This window comes from Montipora foliosa, chromosome 12 (genome assembly GCF_036669935.1).
Source record: "Montipora foliosa isolate CH-2021 chromosome 12, ASM3666993v2, whole genome shotgun sequence".
NCBI classification, from domain to species: Eukaryota; Metazoa; Cnidaria; class Anthozoa; order Scleractinia; family Acroporidae; genus Montipora; species Montipora foliosa.
Genome location: NC_090880.1, coordinates 25,738,928 through 25,764,386, shown reverse-complemented (window position 1 = coordinate 25,764,386; position 25,459 = coordinate 25,738,928). Strand labels below are relative to the sequence as shown.

General features: G+C 39.3%; 1 protein-coding gene across 3 annotated transcripts in view; it reads left to right on the top strand.

Annotated features, from left to right (window-relative positions):
- The window catches only part of LOC137979978 (asparagine--tRNA ligase, cytoplasmic-like), a 64,216-nt gene that overhangs the window by 22,094 nt on the left and 16,663 nt on the right, over positions 1 to 25,459 (top strand). Inside the window, exons 7-21 of one of the 3 annotated variants that reach the window (XM_068827300.1) lie at positions 574 to 660; positions 8,460 to 8,516; positions 12,093 to 12,133; positions 12,236 to 12,272; positions 12,915 to 12,992; positions 13,420 to 13,541; positions 14,479 to 14,548; positions 15,075 to 15,140; positions 16,037 to 16,065; positions 16,147 to 16,231; positions 17,346 to 17,393; positions 17,642 to 17,725; positions 21,367 to 21,429; positions 23,562 to 23,630; positions 24,772 to 24,929. In XM_068827300.1, coding sequence (XP_068683401.1) covers positions 574 to 660; positions 8,460 to 8,516; positions 12,093 to 12,133; positions 12,236 to 12,272; positions 12,915 to 12,992; positions 13,420 to 13,541; positions 14,479 to 14,548; positions 15,075 to 15,140; positions 16,037 to 16,065; positions 16,147 to 16,231; positions 17,346 to 17,393; positions 17,642 to 17,725; positions 21,367 to 21,429; positions 23,562 to 23,630; positions 24,772 to 24,903 — 1,068 coding nt within the window. In that variant the 3' untranslated portion in view covers positions 24,904 to 24,929. Of the gene's footprint in view, positions 1 to 573; positions 661 to 8,459; positions 8,517 to 12,092; positions 12,134 to 12,235; positions 12,273 to 12,914; positions 12,993 to 13,419; positions 13,542 to 14,478; positions 14,549 to 15,074; positions 15,141 to 16,036; positions 16,066 to 16,146; positions 16,232 to 17,345; positions 17,394 to 17,641; positions 17,726 to 21,366; positions 21,430 to 23,561; positions 23,631 to 24,771; positions 25,062 to 25,459 lie in introns of those variants that run through there. The other 2 variants (XM_068827299.1, XM_068827301.1) reach the window with 2 other exon arrangements.

Sequence of the window (25,459 nt, the reverse complement as noted above, 5' to 3'; positions counted from 1 at the left end):
ATTCAACAAAATGGAATGGATGTTGAAGCAAATGTTGAAGGCGTTTGCCTTAATAATTGGCCTTAACTGTTCATCATCATCGTATCTTTATTTTCCCTTAGATTTTAGAGTAGCTTGGTGTGTAGCTAGTATCTCCAGGTATTTACCCTTCCAACCATGCAACCATCATGCAAAAAAATGGGCATTTCGTGTTGGTTGAATCAAAGAGAATATGTAGCATTCTAGTTACTTATTAAACCAGCAATAATATATTGTTTCTTTGTGTCCTCTTTAGCCTCATTTTTTTGTAAGGTGCACCCTTTTTAAAGTGAAGTCAACTTGCATTTCACTGATGCCTTTCACTAATGCCCTTTTGAGTGGCTGTTAACCCACTGACACATGAACTGCCCTGGACCGCTCCCATGCAAGTAAAATCGTCTGACGTTATACAGAGTAAAATCTATTAAGTCCCACTCCGATGAGTCAATGAGTTAAGGAGTAGAAAATACGTTTATCAAAGATGTTAATATTGCCCTTGAACAATGGACTAAATTATGCTGCCAAAAGGTATGTCTCGCTTTCATTACCATGCAGGCTCCTGGAGGCCATGAAATGGCTGTGGACTTCTGGGAACTGATTGGAGAATCCCCCGCTGGTGGATTGGATAACTTGTTGAAAGAGGTTGGTTAACGAAACAGTTTGTAATTTTGTCTTTATGAGATGTGAAAGAATTACATTGACCAGACAGACAAGGCCTAGCTTTATTTTGGAGTGGACACGTATATCTAAAAAATGTCTAAAATAGATCTTGAAAATAGTCTTGAAAAAGTCTATTTTATGTCTCGCAACTTCTTTCAAAGACAAGACGCTCCATAAAAGCGTACACTGGGTTGTCTGTGGTACGTGTTACCCAATAGCCCAAGGTTAGTTTTTCTCATTTGCATTACAATGTAATCTAGCATGCATGTGAAGCAATTTCGGGTCTATTTTGTAGTTTTAACCCGAAATTGCCTCGCACCCACGTTAGATTACATTGTAATGCAAATGAGAAAGACTAACCGTGAAAAGGGCTATTGAACGGACGTATACAAAACATGGACCACCCTGTGGATCCGGTCCATACACCCCTTCATGGACCCGGTCCATGGACCACCCCTGTGGACCACCCCTCATTTTGTGAGAAAAATATTTAAGAGAGAGAGAGAGAAGTGGTCCTCGCACTTATCTGGACAATTTAAGCAATTGTCTCTTAGAGACACCTGAAAAATTCAGGTGGAACACATGAACCCTGCGATGTGAGGAAGATTGGGCGCACTGGTCAATTTGTTGGGCTCGTTTGTTTCGGTGAAAGTCTCGATGAATTAAGGAAGTTCGCGCCCATTGCTACTGCGCATCCTTACAGCGCAAGACAAATTCAAGACTTCTCACTCAACACGTTGGTCAAAACAACGTGATGAATGACAAGAATTCTTCGACGTTGTTGGCTGCGCATGCCACGTTCAGTATCGAACAAACTCTACTCGTTGCGTTACATTCGCGGCTCAACAATAGCGTAGTTTAATAAGTTTATTAAACCCTGTCTTTACAGATGAGTTAATGTAGATCACAGAATTGCAGTCACGTAAAAAGTTATTATTTTAACACTTGATCAAGTGATAACAAAATATAATTTTAACATCAACATTAGATTTCCAGCTGCCATTTACGTTTTGTACAAATATTGCTTTGTAGAGCTGAGGTCAAAATACCTTTCAAGTCCTGTCCAATAAAATTGTTACGAATTACAACGGAAATTAAATACTTATACTCCTTGACAAGCCTTATTTACTTAAAGAATAATACGGTCAGTATAAAGTGCTATTTATTGGGTTGCCAGTATGGCAATCCCAGTCGTAAAATGGGTGGCATTTAGTCGTTTTCTTTTTTTCTTTTCCGTGTCGGGAAAAGTCTTTCCTATCCCTCCCCTGCTAAGTAGTGTTTTTGTGCTTACAGTCTCCTGGACGTATGTTTGGTCGGTTTCAGATAGCAGAAATGCCTAGATTATATCCGGTGGACACAGTAGAATTTTTAATTAACCTGCAATGGCATCGAAAGTCATTGTAACGCGAATAGCGTTTTAGTGGATCTTTAAACAAAAGATACCCTTCTGGAGCTCAATAATGGAAAGTCAATTGGATAAACAAGACAGGCGGTGAAAATAACTATCTGGAAATTATCTTCAAAGCGACGAGTATTGGTCTGCGACAACAACAGTCCTTATTGGAGCTGAGCCTGCAGGCACATTTTCTTTTGTTTAAAATTACATGCAAAAGAGACTTAAGGGTCAATTCAATACAAAATGACCCCTTAGCCTCGTTCATGTGGTAAAACCGCTGATAACTCCGATAAGGGCTAGTGCATCTTTCGCCGTCGGATATCACAAAGTGAGCTTTGTTTCTTATGTTATCTGGCCACAGGCGCCCCAAGCTCAGAGTGAGGGAATATAAGGATTTGTATGGGAAGGCAAGACCTGAGACTTGAGAAGATCATTTTACAAAAAATTTCTTAATTGAAAAGCCTAACCTTATTGCCATTGTGGTTCGCTTCCTTCCTGTGAGGTTTTCTTGCAGATTCGACGCGAATTCGGATCGTGGGCCAGTTCCTCGGTTGTCAACGGTTATAGTAAACTACCATGGCTGAACTCTCAATTCTCACGAGCCCACCAAATTCAGTCAAATATTGCTAGTTAAAATGTTCCCGCGGTTAAAATTCCATCCTAGAATTCAAGGGCAAAGGTTTTCTTTTCATTTCAACCCACTAGCCGAGCAACTGAAGCCCTGCCAGCGACGTCAGGTGGCTGTAAGTGTCCCAACGAATCGATAATACGATGAAAAAGACCCTCTTTATTAATGAATACCAAACGGCGACCGTTAAGTTTCCGCTTTATTTCGTACTCAACTCTGCACAGTCTTCGGGTAAAAAAAAAATTGGAAAGGTGACAGAAGAATTATTTGAAAGAAAGCTTGTTGTCTCTTCTGTGCTTCATTATTCACGGTCAAGGTTCTGCTGTGTTTCTTTTTTGCACGCACGCAATTAAAATATGAAGGGTTTTTTGCCTCTGATAGCAAGTATTTTGTTCAATAAAGTTTACGCTGGAAAAAGTTTTTGTGACATTTTTCGTCCAAATGAACGCCCAAAAATAAATCTTTTTAACGACCTTGAAGGTTACTGCTAATCTTTTGGGGTGCCTTCCGGGAAATCTCTCGTAAGCGCGTTATTTTCGGTAAAACTCCAGCAAGCTATATATCACCAAAAAGGTAATAAAATGAAAAATTCGAATATATGAACATTTTGGTTTATTTTGGCTTCCTTTAGCACGCGTGAAGCTTCAAATGCAAAACCATACATGTTCACTTCGCTGAATTACCCGCCCTCGCATTATCACGCACAACCAAACAAACTGTACTATATCAATCAGCACTTTATAGGCTACCAAAGTGTATCGGACTTTTAGGATCTTCCTATATTGGTTTCCGAGAAAATGAACTTTGAAGTTGACCAATAGAAAATTTTCCATTTCGCGACTCGCAGAGACACGTCAAAGTAAAAATATTTCGAAAATTTTAAAAGCCCGACACACTTTCGTGCTCCAATATCCGACGATCATTTCGCCCAAATTTCGTAAAAATTCGACAAATCTACATACCCTTTAAATTCATTTGAAGAGGAGCTATTCATGGAAAAATTAACCCCGAGTTTTCGGGCTGAAAAGATTTTACACGTGTTTACACCTTGTCAATGCGGGTGTGAATGCGGTCATGCTGCTTTTATGCCACCGACTCGAGGTATTAATGCCCCTAAAGAGGCATTCAGCGCTGCATCATAGGCCATAGATCATTTATACCTGATTGCAGACTTAGCCCTTGTCGCAAGCAGCGAGCTGAGTTTTGTTTGTTTCCTCGATGGAATCTTTCTCTTTTATAGACCTGGGGTCAATTCAATAAAACTTTTACACGTGTAATTTACAAGTGTAGCTATTGTTCTCAGACTCTAAAACAATGGCTACACTTGTAAATTACACGTGTAAAAGTTTTATTGAATTGTCCCCCGATCTTTTTCATACTTTTTACCCGGGGAGAACATTCCCGTTTCGACTTCTCTCCCCGTTTCATGCGTTTCATGGCCTAGTGAGGATGATATCGCCTAGCATATTCCTTTAACACAACCGCATCGACTCTACAAATAAATGGCGAACTGAACACGCGATAAGTGAAGCTACCCGGATGTATTCCCGCGTCAAACTGTTCGGGTGTTAACGAGTCTTGACATCTCATAACACCTTGAGGGATTAACATTTTAGTCACGAAAATCACAAAATATGCAATAACTCCGCAAGAAAAAAAACATTTTCAAATAATTTCTTTTTTACAAGAAAACAAATATAATGAGCTATCTTGTGGTAGCTTTTTAACATTTTGCAAAATACGAGACCGGAAAGGTTAGCAGAAACCTTAAGTGGAGTATTTTTTGTAATTTAATATTCTCTGTCAAAAATTTGCATAAGAAGCTTGTAAAAAACATCGCTATGCGCACAAGAAATTTAGTCACTCATCATTCACTCTTCGTCGAGTTCTCGTTGATATTTTATTAACTGTGCTGTTATGTACAACACTGAAACCAAACGACAAATTCTCTGTTAACTTTTTCGAGTTGGATACCATAGACGGAATCGAACACCTTGAGTAGTCTGTGTTTACAATAATTATTTTCTGGCTATTTATAATTTCATTTATTTGTACTCAACTCTGCACAGTATTCAAGTAAAAAACAATTTGAGATTTGACAAATTCTTTTTAGTCAAGAATTATTTGAAAGAAAGCTTGTTGTCCATTTGCTTCATTAATGAAAGAAATGGTTATTCAGTGAAGGGATTGATCAACATTGTTCTAGATAAGATTCCGGTCTCGGATCAATAACCCGACAAAAGAAGGCTTCCTGTCCCGACAGATAAATATAAATATTCAGTTAAATATTACATCAAAATTGAAATACGAAAGACGTAAGTTTCTCTTTGACCCCACTGTATGTGGATTAAAAGCCGTTTTTAGTTATATTAATGGGAGTAAACTTTTTATTACGGTTTTTAATTTTGCTAGTGTTCTTTTCTGCTGGAACTTATTTTTGCGGATCAAGCACTATCCGCAAAATCCACAAGAATTAAACCCCGCGAAATAATAGTGCTACACCGTAACTCCCGGCTTTTGTGATACCATTTGGTGGAAGCGTAAACACTCTAGACATACAAGACATGCAGAAAAACGTCCGTCAGAGAAATTTGCAATTAGTTTTTTTGCAGACTATTTCACTTAAAGGGGCTATGTCACGGGAAAATCTTTAGTTAATCACGAGTTTAAAACTCGAAAATGGTAATGTGGAATTCCTTTACTGATAAAATTATTGTTACATCACAAACGAAATGATTCTAAGAAAAAAAAAAACGACCTTTATTCAGGCGATTTGCCATAATTTTGAAAAACGTCGCACCGACTTTTTTCAAGATTACCCAAATGTAATCTGTTTCAATCTTGTACAAAAAAGGAAAGGAAAGCAACTTGTCCAGTCGTTCTTGCGCTGGAGCACTAATTGAAGACACTGTAAACTGAAATGAACAATTAACGCAAATCAAGTCAAATGTTGGTTTTTGAGGAGAGGGGAAAACCAGGGTACCCGGAGTAAAACCTCGCGGCTCAGAGTAGAGAACCAACAAACTCAATCCACACATGACGCCTAGTCTGGGAATCGAACCCGAGCCAGATCGGCGAGAGGCAAGTGCCCTCATCACTGCTCCATCCCTGCACCCCAAATCGTGGAATTATCATTTTGAGTGACACGCCCCCTTTAATTAAAGAAGAACAAGGTGAATTTCACTCAAGAGCGTGTTATGTTATCTTTGAAATGGAAGTATTACCAAAGTTTAAAAAAATAAAAGACCTCAAAACGGGACACCACATTTCAAATAATTCAACGTGTGAAGGTGTGAGCCAAATAGCCCTTGCTGGGGTGACGTCGGGAAACCTCGTTCCCGGGGCTTCTCCTCGGCGGAGAAAAGCCCTGGGAACGAGGCTGGATCTCTGGGTGACCCCTCAAATGGTTTACATCACCCCCTCCCCTCCTCAATAAGTATTACTGGAACGCTGCAGTTCAATACCACCCAACTCAGTGCCTTTTGTTTTTATGTAAGGCGTACCAAGGGCAACCCAGTTTACGCTCATGGAGCGTCTAGTTTCTTAAATGCTGCTTGAACACTTTTACTACTTGTACTTACGTGCACCAACATAAATATTGGGACTCCAGTTGGTAGCAAATCAAATTATCCACGGTTCACTTCTCACGATTTGCAAGATTGCTTGCACAGATATGCCATACTGGAAAAGAAACACTTAAGGTTTCTTTATATTTTGATGCATAAAAGTAATCAAAACGGCACCCACCGCCATGCGTGCAATTACATGTAGACATTGCGTGAAAATAAAAACGGATGTTTCACTTCAGCTTCACAGTAGAATGTCATACCATGAAAACCACTGATCTGTGGAATGGGCCCGAATTACCGAGTTACTGCCCCGCCCACTTTCATCAAACATTGTGATGAAATTCCTTTCCCACGGGCTTAAGGTTTACTAATGCAAAAACACGTTTTCAAAATTTATCTCATTTTCTATGGCAATCGCAGAAAAAGTTCCCACAGAGAAACCTGTGGTGAAGTCTCCTCCTTTTCCGATAATGTTTTTTTATAATCTTCATTCTCAAGTCTTCTCCGAGAGCTTTTCCACGATTATAGGCATTCTGCGCGATCCATTATGTGCTCAGTTCTGCTAATACATCTTAATTAAATTAAGAATTTGAACTATATACAAGCGAAAGTGGGTGGAGCAGAGACACGTAAATTCCCGCCCATTCCACAGATCGGTGGTTTTCGTAGTGAGTATACTTCTAGTGTCATACAACCGGCGACTTGGCAACAGCAGACAGGCTAAACACGGTTGTCATGTATTTTACCGGTGGAAAGTTTATCATCATGACGGTTTCTGTTTACGGGTTTTGAGAATTTGCGAGCCATCGTGACAAAAGTGAGCTCACTTTCTTGGAGCTTCCGCACCCGGACTCCCTGCTGGATCGCTTCGCTCGTGCATGACTCAAAGATGAGCCTGTTCCCACGCTAGAGATCTTTCAATTGGAACTTAACACGAATAGATTATGAAGTGCTACTATCCTCACAGTTTACGATTATTCTCATATGCACTAGATTCTTGAATTTCAACAATCTACACAGTCTAAAGTTAAAAGGGTCATGCGATCAAGATTCAAAGTCACAAGAAGCCCATACTGAATTACTTTTCGTAACTTCCAATAACCAAATCAGGCATAAATCAAGTGATTCTCTTCTTTTCAAGCTGACTAAAATGTGGCATTTACATGTAAATTAGCACAAAAATTTTTAAATAGAGCTCAGCAGGTTAGGTATGATGGTTAATGATTGCCTTTTGTTAATTATTACCACTGAGGAATGCTGCATTAATATTGTCATACCTGACAATGTATAGTAGTCTGTTGTATGCACGTAATAATAAGGTATTATATTACTTTATTATATGGCTTGTGTTTGTAGCCGATATAACGTGCGCTCTGATAGCCTAATTGTGACTGAATTGTAGGGCATTATTCTTCCGTAATGCCCACGGGCCGATTACGGGCTTGCAAAAACAAAGCAAAAGGTAATTAAAAAGCCATATAATAAACTACTTACTGACCGAGCTACAAGCAGTTGCAAAAAGAGTTGAGACACTCACTGTTGATAACCGTACAATGCGTGTCATTTAAGTCAGCGCATCTCCAACCCCCCTTCCCCCCAAGCAAAGTTGTTTCATTTCCACTTGGCACTCAGACTAAAGGGTATCAACATTGAAAAAGGGGAGGGGGGAGGGAGGGGCGTTCAGCCTTTACTTATGAACTAGAAGAGGGGTTTTAGGAAGAAGAGATGGATTTTCCATTCAGTGTCTCAACCTTTTTGCAATTGCTTGTAGCTCGAGCCGTACTGGGGAATATTGGCTCTCGGTCGTTTTGTACGGACCTCGCTGCGCTCGGTCCGTACTGCCACGACCGAGGGCCAATATTCCCCAGTACGGCCCTCGCGCTCGGTTTGTAAGAAGTTAATAGTAGAGGAATTAAGTGACCCGTCTCCAGACAAAAAGGCACAGTTCTGTTTGAGATTTCCCTTGTTTCAATTAAGTTGTTGATTTTAATGTATGGTAACTATATACAGTGTATGTCTTCCACACACTGTTAGCAGTGCCATCTTAAGAGTTGCTGGGAGCTCAGCAGTGGGGGACTCTAAAGAGGTGAGTTCAGCCCGCTGCTGAGCGGATTGCTGTCTGTCTAATTCATTCAGGTGAAAATTCTAACCCTCTGACGACAGGGATTCTTTTTTTTCTGCTCACCAGGAATCTGCCATTGACATTCAACTTGACAACAGGCACATGATGATCAGAGGTGACACGGTAAGACGATGTCTTTAATTTGCACTTGTACGGTGTGGATTTCTTGCAATTCTATAATTATAAAGAGATTTTTTAAAACAAATTAATACATATATCAGTGCTTCTGACATGGTGCGCAGGTGCGGGACCGCACAATTCGATCAAACCCGCAAAATAACGCACAGTTTCTAAAAGTCCACAAAATCCTGCACAATACTGAGTGTGGTGCATAGAGTTTTATAAGTACACGTTTTACTGTAAAAAAACCAAGATTTTTAGAACTTTTTTCAAGCGATTTCGAGGCCATTCCTTTCGGAAAACATCTCTATTTTTGCTTTTGTTGAACAGCTCCGTCGAACAGTAATAAAAAATATACAAGGCGTTCTTTGGAGCTCTGCGTAGTCCTAAATACCCTGTATCCCGTTAATTCCTGTTGTATCACTATAAAACCAGTTCGGTTTTTTAAATATCCTGCATCCCGTTAATTTTCCCCCCAAATAGCCCATATCCCTATAATTTTTTTAACCTAAATTTCCTGTATTCCTGATAACCCCTAGGGCCTTGTTGTTTCCATTGGCAGATTTAGTAACTTTAATAGTAAGAAATAATCTCTTTATGTTTTACAACAAATAACTTGTAGTTAAATTATAGATTTCCGGTTTTGGTAATCTTTTCCCATTTTCCGAAGTTTACCCGTGTAGTTCTCTGTAACTGGACTATTTGTATTAACTGTTTGTGCATCCCATGGATACGCCCTCACAGGCGTCTTGTTGTTAAGTTCGATTCCTTTTCAATTCACCAACAAAAAGATCTTTTAGATCTTATAACCGCGCTTTGAAAATTTATCTGTTTCCTTAACACTATATTCGCAACGTAGTGCACATTCCAAAGTAGTCCTTGATGGTTCATTGATTACTGTAGACAGAAAATCACCTGATCAATCTGTAGCACAACAACGACTACACAGGACCATCACTTATAGCTGTTGTGAAATCTCGAATTGCACCATTAGTCTTAGCCGTTGTAAAATCTCTGATGGCGTAATGGTCTTAATTAATCAGAAACTTTCTTCGGGATATGTATGGGTATGAACGATACGACAATAACAATATTAACAATTTACAGCTTTCTTTCTTAAAAATCACAATTAAATTTAACTGGTTTTTTACACGAGTAAAGGGCTAGCAAAGTAGTCACACCAGCCACATAATTCAAGAATTACGTTATCCAACTTCTGGAAGCTCTGACAATGACCTGGCTAATAAATTTGCTGACTTTTTTACTGAGAAGATTACTAGCTTGCGAAATTCACTAGACAGTTCTTCAAATACAGTAACTCTGGTACATCTTGATGATTCCTCTCATGCAAGCTGTGTGCTCTCGCATTTCAAGAATGTTACTGAAGCTCAAGTGTCTAGTCTGATTACTGGTTCTGCTGTGAAGTCTAGCCTTGTCGTCTGGACCCTGCTCCAGCTGTTGTTCTGAAGGAATGCTGGTCAGTGCTTTTGCCTGTAATGACCAAGATTGTCAACCTCTCTATTAATACTGCTGTGATGCCTGGCTGTTTTAAGTTAGCTATGCTTAATCCATTGCTGAAAAAAATGGGTCTAGATTTTGAGGTTTTTGCTAATTTCAGACCAATCTCTAATTTAATGTTTATGTCAAAGCTTACCGAGAGAGCTATTGCTCTGCAGTTGATAGCTTATATCACGATAAATAACCTTGATGAAGTTTTCCAATCTGCTTACAAACAACTGCACAGTACTGAGACGGCTTTTCTCAGAGTCCAAAATGATATTTTGGTAGCTTTAGATAATTATCAGTCAGTTATTTTACTACTTTTAGATTTATCCGCTGTGTTCGACACGGTAGACCATACTATTTTACTTAATAGGCTTTCTACTCGGTTTGGTATCACTGGCTCTGCGCTCGCTTAGTTTACCTCCTATCTTTGCAATCGTTACCAGTTCGTCAGTATTAGGGGGGAGAGGTCTACACATCGCCCATTGTCATGCGGGGTTCTTCAGGGGTCTGTTTTAGGTCCCATACTCTACTTGCTGTACACTTCGCCACTCGGGGATATTGTTGGAAGGTACAACATGGGTTATCACTTTTATGCCGATGATACCCAGTTGTACTTGTCCTTCGATTCCCAGGGTGGTGATGTGGAGGCTTTAGCAGTTTCTCAAGTTGAAGCCTGTGCTTGTGAGATAGACAACTGGATGTGCTGTAATAAGCTTATTATTAATAAGCTTAATAGCGACAAATCGGAGCTACTTGTTATTAGTTCTCACTATCGGCCTCGTCCCGTGTTATCTTCTTTCACAATTGGTTGTTCCGTAGTACAGTCATCAGCATCAGCTCGTAATTTGGGTGTAGTTTTTGACAATGATTTAACGTTTGAGAAACATATTAGTGCTATATGCAAATCGGATTGAATCGGCAAAGTTTTTATCATTATCGGAAACGGCAACTAGTGCCTACAGATCGGTACCGATTCCGATCCATCGGAAAATAATATTGATCGAGTCTTTTTCCGTTCATCGGGTACCCTACTGATATTTGAACTCGTTCCCTTAGGGTTCTGTTTTATATAGTTCTTCTATAGGATTTTGTGCATTTTAGGTGGTCATTTTTTCACGTTTCAATATCATAGTGGCATTCCCAAAAACATTTGTTTCATCAAAGTTATGATCGGAATGTCCGCTGTTGTTCATATGCGATTCCTATCGTTTATTTGTTTAGCACTTAGTGATTAGTTTATTGATTACATTGTGTTTCAGTTTACGTTCGAATATTGTCGATTAAATCATGGCTAATTAAAGTTGGTTCTCAGTGATACTTTTGGCCTTATTCGACCCGTAAAACAACCGCTATCCGGCTCATCGCGACGCGTTGTCTGCATGGCTTGTGACTCCGCGCCTTTCAACAGACGCCGTGAGCGGCGCTGCAACATGCACTTGTTTAAATTGGTTATTGTTACTCTAAGCTTTTCTTAGTCACTTGAAAAAGATGGTAAGCTGAACATAAAATGCAAGAGTTTGTGAATGAATCAAACAAGCTTGGTTCTGAATAAAGGGGGTAGTTTCTAAAGAAACTGTGGGGCTGCGTCGGTGGGGAAGTAGTGTACAAAAATTAGGTTTTATCAACGACAGGAGCCCATTGGTAGGAGCCTGCATATGCACTAAATCCTTGAGTAAACCTTTGCCCGTATCTTTCTATTTTTCGAACGCCACGAGTTGTTCGGCACTGCACGCACTGTTTAAAATGGCCAATCAGAATAAAGTCATTGTCTAACGAAGACAAAAATAGCAAAAACAATGTACGCAAACTGTGCGAATTGACTTAAATTGATGTAAATGTGAGTCTCCTGCTGAAGGGTTGGTTCTAAAAATAGAAAGATACTGGCAAAGGTTGACTCATGGGGCTTGTATGGGGGAGGCAAGTTCCTACTCATGGGCTCCTGTCAACGGAGATTCTAGAATCCGTGTGTATGGTGGCCAATTTACATTATCTGATAAAACCAAACTTTTGGTTCTGAATATTTCACTGTAAACACCTCACTAAGAGTGCTGCCATTCCAACATTTTATTGTAGGTGTCAAGAATTCTTAGAATGCGCTCCACAGTAACGCAGTGGTAATTTTATTTTTTACTGTTAATTGTCATTATTTTAAGCCTGGACTCCTCAGTTCTTTTCAACTCACTTTACATATATTTCATACTTTTCTTTCCATGCAGTTTTCGAGATCATTATTTCAACCATGGTTATGTTGAGGTAATGTGTTTCATAACCACTGCAGCTTAAAGCTAATCATGTGAACAAACTCCCCTCAGTTGCAAAGGATGGATAGATCTGGTTCAGATGTCCTTTCGCTCGTTGCTAAGATAGATATTATAGCTAGATTGAAACTTGTGGGGTCATTTGTGGCTTAGCAATAAGTGACATAATACAATTGTGAACTAAAATATGAATCAACAAGCAAACTTAGTTAAGATTATTACGTACAGATATTACATATACCGGTATGTAAGATCCTCGGATCTAGTGACACATTAAGTCAACAAAGATGCCTGATTAGAACTTAAATCACTAGAATTGGCTAAGGATGGTAGTTTCTGCTTAAGGGTATTGTAACTAGTCATGCGAACAAAGTCACTACGTTTGCTCATCATACATATTATTCCAAAATACTGTGCCTTTATAACCTACAGAGTTTCTCATGAGACGAGTGTAAAAGTGAGGTATCAGTAATGATTCACACGCCCGGATTGTCCTGATAATGAATGGGGTACACTTTCTTGCTAAAATGAGTCTGTTTTAATAATGCTCAATCTGTAAATGTTGGATCTTTTTGGAAGAAGGAAGCTGATGTAGGTGTTTATAAATTTTGTCTTTCTGTTATTCCCATGCCCTCAGGTTACTCCTCCGACTATAGTTCAGACGCATGCCGAAGGGGGTCTTAAGCGCTTTGAATTTAGCTACTTTGGTGAAAAGGTAAGTTCAAGGTTTTCTTCAATCTGGCCTTACTTTCTCCAACAGTGTTGTTTCTACCCACTTGTGTCTGTATATTGCAAGTTACCAGGCAAGTTCAAACCCGGTTGGTCCTCAGTTTGTTAAAGAAAAATTCCTGAATATTTACAAATGGTGCGTCTCAATGGAAAAAATGACCTTAAAATTTCACAAATATCAAAAAACCTAGCTGTAAGACACTAATAATTTTATTGGGAAATTATGGTTTAAATGGTGTAAGTGATGGAAAACATTTTCGTCAGGCATGCCATTCCCATCAGTCAAAATTTCCTTTTTAGGGCAAATACTGACAAACTGTTATCCATGGCCACTGTTTAAGACTCTGAGATAAGATGTAGGCAAATACTAATTGACACAACAATTATTATTATTATCATTGGTTTTTGTTAAGGCATATTTGACACAGTCCTCCCAACTTTACTTGGAAACAGTTATACCATCGCTCGGTGACGTCTTCTGCATAGCACAGTCATATAGGGAAGAGCAGTCATGCACAAGAAGGCATCTGTCTGAGTAAGATCGACCCTTTTTCCCATATAACATTTGCATTTATAGGTACCAACCACTGACTAAAAAAAAATCTCCTTTAATTTTCCAAGCTAACTTGTTTTCATCAAACAATATGCATACACAAGTTGTGACAAATCTAGAAACAACATATTTCGAAAGCCATTTTGGTAAAAGTCATTTTAAATTTGCAAAATTCTTGGTGGTTTGATTATTACTTTTTAGTGATAATATCTTTGGGAAAGGAAGGAAAAGCATAAGATAGAATTTCAGTGCTTGTAAATTTCAAAGTCTTCTTCTGGGGGGATTGCCATGGGATCCCCTTCTGTACTCATATCTCAAGTGTCATACCATCGAGCAAACTGCAGATAAAGTCAAAGTCAGACGATATCACCAGGAACTACCGGTCTGTGCGCTATCTGCGAATGTTGTGCAAGTACTTTTTTAATGCCTTGCACAATTTTATAAGAAAGAGTGGTGTAGGGCCCATATATGGTTGAATACTTAAAAGTTTAACTGTTTGGAGATGCAAAAACTGAGGCAACAGTTGCCTCAGTTGCTGTACTTCACATTTTAGACTTGTGGGATTTCCCCAAAAGTTGACCCCCCCCCTCCTTCCTTCCCGATGAAGTGAGTGGTCTTCCTGTGCATTGCATTGAATTTCCAAGTGAAAATTTTAATTAAAGTACTTTTCAGCGAGGTAGTTTCAATTTTCTTTATGCCTTATAGAAATTTTACATGATCACTGGGTTTTTAAAGACTACAAGTGTCCGTCTGACCAGAGTTGAACCCACAATCTCTGATGCAGTATAGTCTCATGCTTTAGCAACTGATGCAACAGGAGTTTACAACATGCAGTGCACCTTACTAGCCCAGCCTAGTCTCTACCATTACAGAGAATATCCTGCTTTGAGTGACATTTCCCTTTTTGTCATCTCAACAGATACACTCATGTTGAAGCAGAATGTCCTTTCATAACGTTTGATGATCTTCTGGATAGGGTAGAGGACTTGGTATGAATATCTAATGGACACATTAGCTACACTTGTGTAGCTACAGCTGTTATTATTGCAATCATGTAATAACAGTTGTCAACCTTACGAATATTGATAATTGTTTCAAGGTTTTCCATACGAGGATTTTGGAAAGAGGTTTGTGAATCGCTTCATTCTTGTTTCCTTCATGGATCTGTGTCAAAGGAACTGTTTTAAAGCTGTGCCTCAATAGTTGAATCTGGTAACTTAAAGGATCAAGAATCAAAATTTAACTCAAGACTGCCTAGGCACTTCTCCCTTGTGTTTGAGCTATAACATTTTATTTAAATGTACATGTCATTAAAAGAAGACATGTTTATCGGCTGCTGTAAATTAACATCTTGACTGACAATCTGTTAACATGCAGGTATCTTTTCATGGTTGGATCGGGAGTTCAATAATATTATTTTCATTGATAGTTTCTTTCAAACTTGTTTGGGTAGAGCAATATGACATAAATAATAATTATAATAGCAGTTTGCCGTAATTAATATTACTGTTTCAGGTTTGTGATGTTGTTGACAAAGTGTTGAAGTCTCCCAACGCAGAAGTACTGAAAGAGTTGAATCCAGTAAGTACTCTGTTACATTAAATTAATCAGAGGTACTACCTAATGGTGAGTAGCTTAATGCAGTTCGTCAGGAAAACAGGGCTACTTTGTGTGATTAGTAAGGCTGATGCATTGTACCTTGGTCATCGTGAAGAATGTGTTGTTTGGCTGCTACTGGGTGCAGTTTTATTGTATGATCAATATTAATTGAAGAAGTGGGCGAAATCCTGTATTACGTACGTAAGAGAATTCATAGGTATGCGCTTCCAAGCCAGTGACCCAACACGCCGGAGCTTACCCTCGGTTTCCGTAGCATGAAGCGACTAGGAGTATTTCTACTCCCCCCTGGATGGGATGCCAGTCCATCGCAGGGTTACCCCCAGCATTAAATTTGCCGGTACTCATTTATACACCTGGGTGGAGAGAAGCACCTTGAGATTGAAGTGTCTTTCCCAAGAACACAACACAATGTCCCTGTCCCTGACCAGGACCCGAATCCGGACCACTTGCTCCGGAGTCGAGCACGACAACCATGAGGCCACCGCGCCTCCCACAATGAAATTGATGTATTTTTGAAGTGTGGGTTATGGATGAAAGAATGAAGTGATCCTCTCACATATCTGGACAAATTAAGCCTTAAGACACCTGAAAATTTCAGATGGCTTCAACAGGATTCGAACCCATGCCCTCTGCAATGCGGGTGCAAAGTGTACCAGCTGAGCTTTTGAAGCCACTCAGTTGGAAGCAGGTGAATTTGTTAGGCTCATGTGTTCCCTTGAAAGCACTTGATGAATGACGTTGACTTTGCAAGCAAACAGAGCCTTTGCTGCACCGAGAAATTAACCAAAGAAAAGATGCCAAAATATCATCCATTGATACCTCTGTCCTTGTGTTTTCCTTCATTTTTTTTTTTTTAGAATTTCAAGCCCCCAAAAAGGCCTTTCAAGTGAGTTCCTGTTCCTTGCATTTAACTTTTTTTGTTGGTTGTGTAGGCTTCACAACAGTTACCCTTTTCTTTCTGCTTCAGGAGAATGAATTATGCTGATGCTATTCTGTACCTAAAAGAGAATAAAATCACAAAGGAAGATGGTACCTTTTATGAATTTGGAGAGGTATATTGTTTCTTAAGTTGAAAAGTTTGATAGAAAAACTCGCATTAAACTTTATAACAAATTTTTTATCATCATCATCATCATTATTAATGCATTTTTCGTGCTCTGATTTGTTTACTCAATCTCGGTTATCAGCTCATATACCTTAGTTTGACCTTATATGGCAAATGATTGCGCTAAGCGTTGCTAAGCTAAATTATTTTCGCCGGAAAGTGAAATTTCTCTCTGAATAAAGCAAAAAAAAAAAGTTTTTTGTGGAAAGTTTGGATCAATTTCGACATTGAAAAAGTACACGAAAAGGTAAAAAAATGTTTTTTTGATGACCCTGCGTCTGTCTGACAACCAGGTATTAGACAACATAGCATCTTCATAAATTTTTTTTTTATTTCGCTCAGATTTCCTCGCTTTTTTCACTTGTATTTAGTACTTCCAAACTTTTTAATAAAACAGTTATTTCATTCGCCCTTGTTGGATATGAGACTGGTTATAGCCAGCTCGGCGCTAAGCGCCTCATTGGCCATTTACCATCTCATATCCAACGCGCGCCCACGGGAATAATAATTTGTTAACTATTCACCTCCGAGAATTCGCGCGGAATTTGCACCCGAAAATGTTGTAATCTTTTCACGAATAAATGATTTAAATTCATCTCTTTGTGCTATATTATCTCACTGTTTTAGTACATACTAAAACAACTATTCACCTCAGTGTGGGTGGATATTCACCGAGTTGCGAAGCGGTAAATATCCACACTATCTACTTCCACTTCGGTAAATAGTTCGGTTAGTCTTGAGGGGGAAGAAATAATGGCATTCCTATTCTTATCTTCTTGTCATGAATGATAATTGTTTGCAAAGACTTGGAGCCATAAGTGACTATGGTAGTCGATTGGTTGTCTGTAGGTCACTGATTGGTGACAGTTGATAGTTAGGTGAGTTATTACTCAAAGACGCTCAAAAATCCAATGAAGTGGCGAAGAGATATTTAAAGCTCTTTGGCAGCAGTTGTTATTCGGGTCATGTCTTAGAGATAAGTTTTAGCGTTCACTGTATGCAGCATATCATATATTATGTTTTAATGAATTTGAATCCTGGACTCTGTATTTGTTTGGTAGGATATCCCTGAGATGCCAGAAAGAAAAATGACAGATAAAATCAATGAGGTAAATGTTTTGAAGGCATCCATTGATTAACTCTGTTTCATTTGCTCTTCTTCTTTTCCTGTGATGGTGTTGTTCATTTTGCCGCAGTGGTTTATGTGTAACCAATATCACCCTTGTAAATTTGCCTCTGGTAAATAGAAATCCATGGATACTTAGGCCAGCAGGTTTCCTGTATCTGAAACTACATTTTTGTGTTTTGGAAGAAATTTTTGTTTCCAAAATGTCTCTAATTTCCAATTTTATTCCAGCCAATCCTGTTGTGTCGTTTTCCCTTTGAGATTAAATCATTTTACATGTTCAGATGCCCAGAGGACAACCGTGTTACTGAATCAGTGAGTACATCCGTGTCAGACGTTTTTATGATATAAAACAGCAACAGGGTTAGTGAACCTCTTGTACCATGCGAACACTGACGATGGCTAGGTGAAGCATGGAAATTTAAAAGTACCGTAAATCCTCGAATAAGCGTCGGGGCGCTTATTAATTTCACCGAGACTTTGGTGCTTCGCTTATTCGGGGTGCGGCGTTTATTTAAAACAAGTGCATCACAAATTATAACGTAAAAGAATGAAGTGAGTCACTTACTAGAGATGCACAAAAATGTATTATTTAACCAGTATTAAAATAAAGGAAAAACATCAACACATAGCAGTAAAAGAAAGAAATACTCGCAAAATTTCACAGAGTTCGCGTAAACATTGGGGCATTGTGTTTTGTCCGAAAATTATCAAACGTAAAGATCAAACGTGGTTTCTCTGGGTTTGCGGTACTCATTTTTCGGAAGTCAGAAAAGTAATTCGGTGTCAATGTCATCTTCAACGTCGTCGTCGCTATCTACAATTTTGCAGGGGTCATTCCCATCTTCAGTGTCTGATTCTGTGATTAATGTAAAGGGGTCATTGTCAGGTTCCGACAAAACTGACGCCTGAGTCCTCAGTATTTCCAAGGCAAGGCTGACGTTCTCTGAAACAAACAATTTTCTCATCTTGTGATCCATCGCGCAGCATAGGAATGATTTCTTGATTAAATATTTCGGTAATTCGGACCATGATTACAAGATCCACTGAATTATTGTGCGCCGTGGAGGGGACTTCAAATTTCCAGCAGTGGTTTCGCTATATATGCCGACCTCGCCCCTTCAATGGTCGTACTTTTCCGTACAAGCAGCTTTCAAAGGCTTGTTCCATAACACGTCTGATGCTTGAATGTACTTCGTGCAACCCCCGGGAACAATTACTACATCAACTTTCCTTGAAGGCAGTGATTGTCCTACGCTGTCTTCCATTCGTAAGAATCCCAAGCCAATAGACCTTATTCATAAATGGCGGTCAATTTATAATTCTTTTGTCGAAGTGCAAATTAGCCTACCAAGCCTCGATACCCTACAGTGAATTGAAAAGAATTCTTGCTCTAAAATGAGGCTTGGTAGGCTAATTTGCACGTGTACAAAAGAATTAAAAATGTGACCGCCATTGATGAACAAGGTCTCTGGACGGCGTCAAATGCAAATGATCCAAGAACATGATTGACCCATTCATTGGTCAGCTCCGTCGTCATCCATTCATTGGCTGACGACCTTAGGCCTAAAAACGTTTCTTTAGGCCTAATTAGGCCTAAGGTTAGCTATTCATGTAACAGTCACAGTAAATTTTCAACCTGCAACCTGCACCTGCAACCTGCAAACTAACCTGCCGCTTTTGATCAGGTGATACCGGATGTCAAGTTTGACAACTGATCGAAGACAAATGTCGCGCTATCGTTCTTAGCTTTCAAAACTCACGGTGTTCATATCCCAGGCGACCCAAACACATAATTTGAATGCGCAGTCAACGTAACAGTTTGTAGGGTTTATATGGGGAAACATGAAATACAGAAAAAAACCCGGCTAATCCTAGTTTACAGCGAGGAAAATACAACCAATAAACTTACTTTTACTTCATCTTGTGTCCTTGTGTCCTTGGTTCTTCGTGAAAACTGCCTTTTTCTCTAAGCATCTGGAGATTGCTCTGGGACTCTGGGCATTTATGCTATGTCGTTTGTTATCGATCTTCATGTGAAAGTGGACAAAAGGCCGAATGAAGCCGATTTTTGGGATTAATCGTCCTCGATCGCGGAGTGATCAGTGGCTTCAGAGGTTCGGAGTTTCCAGCCTTGTCAAATTTCAAAACTTGCCCAGAACACCTCAAATCGACACAACATGAAGTAAAAGTAAGTTTATTTCTTGTATTTTCCTCGCTGTAAACTAGGATTATCCGGGTTTTTTTCTGTATTTCATGTTCCCATATAAACCCTACTAACCGTTTTTACGTTGACTGCGCATTCAAATTATGTGTTTGGGTGGCATGTGTTCATATCACATGATATCAGTTGTCTCTTCAACATGAGCGGTCGTTACCCTTTTGAAATCAGTATTTGTAATCCTGGCCGAAGTCAAGAGGACAGTCAGGAACAAGACTTAGACTTCCCCGAACAAACTCCTCCAAAAAGGAATTTAAAGCTAAAATCTTGCATTTTAGAGCACTTCTTATCGAACGAGGATACTCTTAAAGCCTGCTTACGGCAACACTCAAGACATCAAATTTGGGAACAGGAAACTTGCCCTTCTACAGAAATGCAAAGAAGATAAGCGAATCTTGTTGTTCGTCACACAATACCGCTCAACGGTGCCTAATTTGAAACAAATACTCATGCAAAAATGGCATTTAATCCAACAACAACCGCAACTTAGCGAAATATTTAAAGATCCCCCGAGCGTTTCATACAAACAAATGTACATCAAAAGATCAAAAAGATCAAAAAAGATTGTTATCACTGACCTGTGCCTGCAAAATTTGACCTTTGACAGATATACCCCAATACAATACAACTGCATGGGTTATATTACCAGTGCCGGAACTGAACCATGACGCTGGATATTATTTGCCATCTCAAAAGTCAAACTTGCGGTGATAAAAGCAGAATTTCGTTAGCTTATAATGGCAAGGACAGACTCAGTGGATTTTGAGATGATTTACGAGTTAAGCTTCCATTCTGTTATCCGTTGACATCACGTGTATAAAGCTACCTGGAGTCCTCAAGTCGGTGAAAAGCTGGAATGCGATTAAGACACTCGGCAAGAAGCGAAGGATTACGATGAACACGCTGTTGGTCTCTTTAAGGCTGCTAGCAGAGATGGAAAGAAGACTCTTGTGGGACAAATCCCAATTGAAGTCTTATTGATCATTTTCTGAAAGTGGACAAATCCAATAACGTCTGTGCAGAGGTCACTGGAAAGAGAAAACGTGAGGTCGGGCTGGTGGTTCCTGCAAATTTTCCGTATACACTTTAAGCAAAAAATATGCACAAGTCATGGATGCTGAATTATCAATAAAAAGGACAAATACAAACATTTAGAACTGCTTCATGAGCCCGGATCCAAGAGTTTTCCAAAAATAAAACTTCAGATTTCGTGAACAGACAGTCTCATATCTCAAAAAAATGATAAAAGGCGAAAAGGGGGGTATTTGTTTCCGCTTATTCGAGGGTGGCGCTTATTAACTTGGTGGGCCTAGGTGCTGCCCTTACTCGAAGTGCGGCGCTTATTCGAGGACTTACGGTATCCTTGTTAATCTCCTGAACCGCACCCCCCCCCCCCCTCCCCCATTGACATAAAGTAAAATCGCCTGGTGTTGGACAAAGCAAAATCTATTGAGTCTCACTCCTAGCATTCAATGGGTTGAGGGAGATTGCAAAACTGGCGTTTCGAAGTTGGTAGCCTTTTGTAAAAGTGAATCTTAAATCCTTGAACTTCAGACTCCTTAGCTCTACACAGTGGTCAATGTAATTCTATCAACTCACTTTTTACAAACCAACTTTGCAAATATGGCCAGTGATTTGTCATTGTGCAAACCGTTTTTTCCAAAACAAAGGCTGCATCACAGGGAAAAACAAGCACACTTGTCTTCTATGCGACTTGTGTTTATATTTTGTCTAGGTTGACCTGTTAATGCCTGGCGTTGGAGAGATAGTTGGTGGATCTATGAGGATGTGGAATTACGTAAGCTCAATTCTGTGATTACTTATTTTCTTTATGATTAATTTTTCTTATGGTTATTTATTAAGGTTAGGGTAGATCTTCACGGGCGAAATTTTTGTCATTTTTTTCTTGTCTCATAGTAATTTTTATTACTTTAACTTTATTTTCCAAAAAAAGATACGCGAGTTATTTACGAAACATGTTTTTGATGGATCTTTCTCAGTCGGCAAAGGCGGGAAAAGCGAATTAGAAACTGTCAACGCTAAGGAATTTGGTCACGATTTCCGCGGGAAATTAACCGTGGTCTTGAATTTGAAGTCGCGTTGTTTGTCATAAACATTGTCAAATTTTTTCACAGATTGTCGTCGGTTTACCCCCTGGGAGTGACGTTTTCATGGGAAAGGATAAACGAGAAAAGAATCCATGGGTAAAACTTAAAAAGAAGGGTGGCCGTAAAAAAGATGAAAAGAAGAAATCGTCCCAAGGGACTCTGCAGGATGCTCCCATTGGCGGTTTCGCGTGATGACATGTGGCAGATCAAAAGGCGTGAAAAGTTTCTAAAACTTCGGAAGCGAAAAAACGTAGTTTTTTTTTTACGCAAGTGTATCCTCTTTAAGCGAATTGATAGGGTATAAAAATTTAACGGATCGTCTTGAAATTTGGCCTGAGGATTCCCAAGATACCAACCTAAAATACCGTGTGAACGATTTCACTTTTTTAAATTGAAGTCGCTTTGTGAATGACATTATCCAGAAGGCTGCCCTTTGCATTAAAATTATCGATATCCGATAAATTTGATCAGAGAGACATCGGTCGCTCAAGGTTCTTGAGTCTTGATTATTTAAAGTGAAAAAGAAATATGTTATTGGTCTTGAAAAAGCTGCCCCACGGCAGCTCTTTCAAGACAGAGGTCACAGTTTTTCGCTATAGGGACCGACCCTTAGGTGTTTTTTCCCTCTCTCTGTTCTCCTCTTTGAAATCACTTTTTTAATTGTTGACTCGCACCGCGCTTGATAGCGAATTCAGTAAGCTAGTTACAAACTAAACGTTTCGAAAAGAAATATTTTTATATGAATTTCATTTCCACGCCTCTTGTCTAATGAAAATCCATCTTGAAACACTTACTTCTGTATGTAAACGGCGGATTTGGTGTCAGAAAATGGAAATTTGAGGTCATTACCCAAACTCCCGCATTCAGGGCTAGGATTCCGCCCGGGTTGGAGGGCAAGATAGAAAATTGCGCTCGCTCCCAGAGCCAATCAGATTGCAGGATTCGCGAAATTCCACCCCTCGCGCATTGAGAAAAGAATAAAATATATTACCCGGAAAGTGCATTTCATAACCTTTCAATAGATTATAGTTTATGGCTGTTGCGCCTAAAAAAGCACGCTAAAAAAAGTATCGCAAAGTACACCTGTGAAGGTCTACCGTAACCTTAAGAGAATGAAGGTATAGGTAATGTCTTCAAAGTATAATTGAAATGCAAGTACTATTTTATCAAATATCTTAAGTTGTCACTTTCTGGAATACGATAACCTTCAAATAAAGCACCTATTCTTACACCAAGGGGCCTGGCCAAGGATACTGGATGGAACATCCAGCCAACCGTACACTCTGCATGTTAGGAATTTGCCTCATGCCAATTCATTATCCAGAGAAATACAGTTTCTTCTTGTGGTGCACCAAATTAAGGAGAACAGATGCTCTGTTGTTCTTTTTTCTGTCCGTTGGGATTCATTCTCTAAATATGATCCAAAAAATACTTTTAAAGAGTTTAGTTCAACAACATTCAGCCATGGATTTGTGATTATGCTGCTTCTTATAATATTGTCATCATATCATTAAAAATCACTTTTTGAAACTTGCTTCTCCCTTTGTAGAACTTTCAGGATAGCTGTAGCTAATAGCCAAGAAATAAGTACAAATGACATCAAAATTTCATTCTGAAGTCTGCCATTTGCAGTCTTGGTTCGCTCCTTCTCTCTCTCTCTCTCTCTCTCTCTCTCTCTCTCTCTCTCTCTCTCTCTCTCTCCATACCAGTGGGGGTTAACTACTTCCCTAGGATTGTAGCAAGAACTGCTTCCACTCTAGTTGTAAGTTACGTTTAGAACATTAGTGAGACAACCAAGTGAAAAGTGTATCAATGTTTTTAGGATGAGTTAATGGAAGGTTACCAAAGAGAAAAACTGGATCCCACACTTTACTATTGGTACCTTGACCAGGTAGGTTGTTGGGTTTTAGCTACAGTACACCCAACTTAATGGTAAGAACTGGGTTTCACTAATGATGCAACTATAAGGACGTTCGCGCCAAAATCTTCCTACGGTGAGATTTTCTTCATTTCTCGCCTAGAGTTAGGTCATCAAGTACTTACTCCAAAAATGAAAAAAAAAATGGGGGTCACCGACTTTGTTTCGGAGAAAATGGCAGTGGAAAAATGCCTTAATTTCGAGAAGTCGGTCATAATAGCGAGATGTAGACTCATCTGCTCATCCATCAAAAATCATAAAAATAAACTGTTGGAGTGAAAGTTTCCGTGCATAGGTTTTTAGGAGTGAGATTTTTAGATAGTTGTATGCCGCTAGGGATATGGTAAACAGTAGAGTTCATCCTCGACGAGCGTTTTCGTAAGCTCTATCCGTTGCAACCACTACCGGAATTCGATGGCACGAGGAAGGAAAATGTTAAAAAAAGATAACTTCTTACGGTGAGAATTTTTTCATTTCGTCATATTTTGTAAGTAAAATAAGTGATTCATGATTAAAAAAATAGGGGTCACCGATGATCTGAACGAGTAAAATCGATGTGATTTTGCAAAGCTCTTGGAAAAGTTCGTTTGTCACGCGTTTGCGTGACCTTTCGGGCAAGGACTGGAACCCAAGAGAGGATCGATCGTTGAAGAGATGAAAGGTTTTTACCGAAAAAAAAACCCTTCTCGAGCATAGCAACAAAGTTTTAAGAAGGGGCCACCTTCATTTGGTTGGTGTTTTGTATAATATCTCTCCATTGCCTTCATGCTCATCCTCTGGAGTGTGTTTTTTTTGTGAAATTCGATCGCTGATTGTTTCCACGCAGGTCCGCAATATTCAATAATCCAGTTTGTTAATAATTGTTAAATATTCTTCAAAAATAAAGGACTCAGGACCTTATGCACCAAGGCCGCGCACTAACCGACTGTGACACCCTTGCTCCTTGCTGATAAACGTTTGTTTGCGTAAAGCTTGAATAGGTCTGTACGTTTTTTGGTAACATTTCGAATTTGTCAATCCAAAGTTTACTGTTATTTTCTCAATAAACTGGCCGTTGACTGACAGAGAGGCTGCCACTGACAACTCATTCTGTTTTGGTTTTATTCCTTTTCAGAGAAAGTATGGGTCATGCCCACATGGGGGCTATGGTTTGGGACTGGAGCGCTTCTTGACGTGGCTTTTAAACAGAGACCACATTAGAGATGTTTGTTTGTACCCTCGGTTTACTGGAAGGTGTCGACCATAAGCGAGGCCCAGTGATTGTCGTGGAACTAGATGCTTCTGTGAAGCATACACTGGCTTGCCTGTGGTACGTGCTACAGAAAATCAGAAGGCACTGAATTGTGTGGTATTGAAATACAGCATTCCAGTCTCTGAAGAATAACAAATAAAAGAGAAGCGAGAAACATTGGCTTCTGGGCTGACATGTTGATAATTTTCAAGTTCCCTCACAACTTCTTTTCACCACAAGTGTGCCCTATGAGCATCCGAAAACTTTGTAATACTAAACTTCACTGAAGTCAAGCCCTGTTTCGCGGGGTTAGTGTTGGGATGGGAGACCAAAACAATAAACCCCTCATAAAAAACAGAAACATCTGACCGAAAATACTATTAACGCTAACAAATGCGAACTCAGCAAGGTACAGATTCTGTTAGCGTGCTTTATGCAAAACAAATATTGATGAAAAAGCAAATAAATATTGATACACAGTTTTCAGAAAGAGCAGAAGGAAGTTTCCCGGACGGTCGATCGAGAATAAAATATTTACGACATGAAAACAACATTAATTTTGAACCTTGAA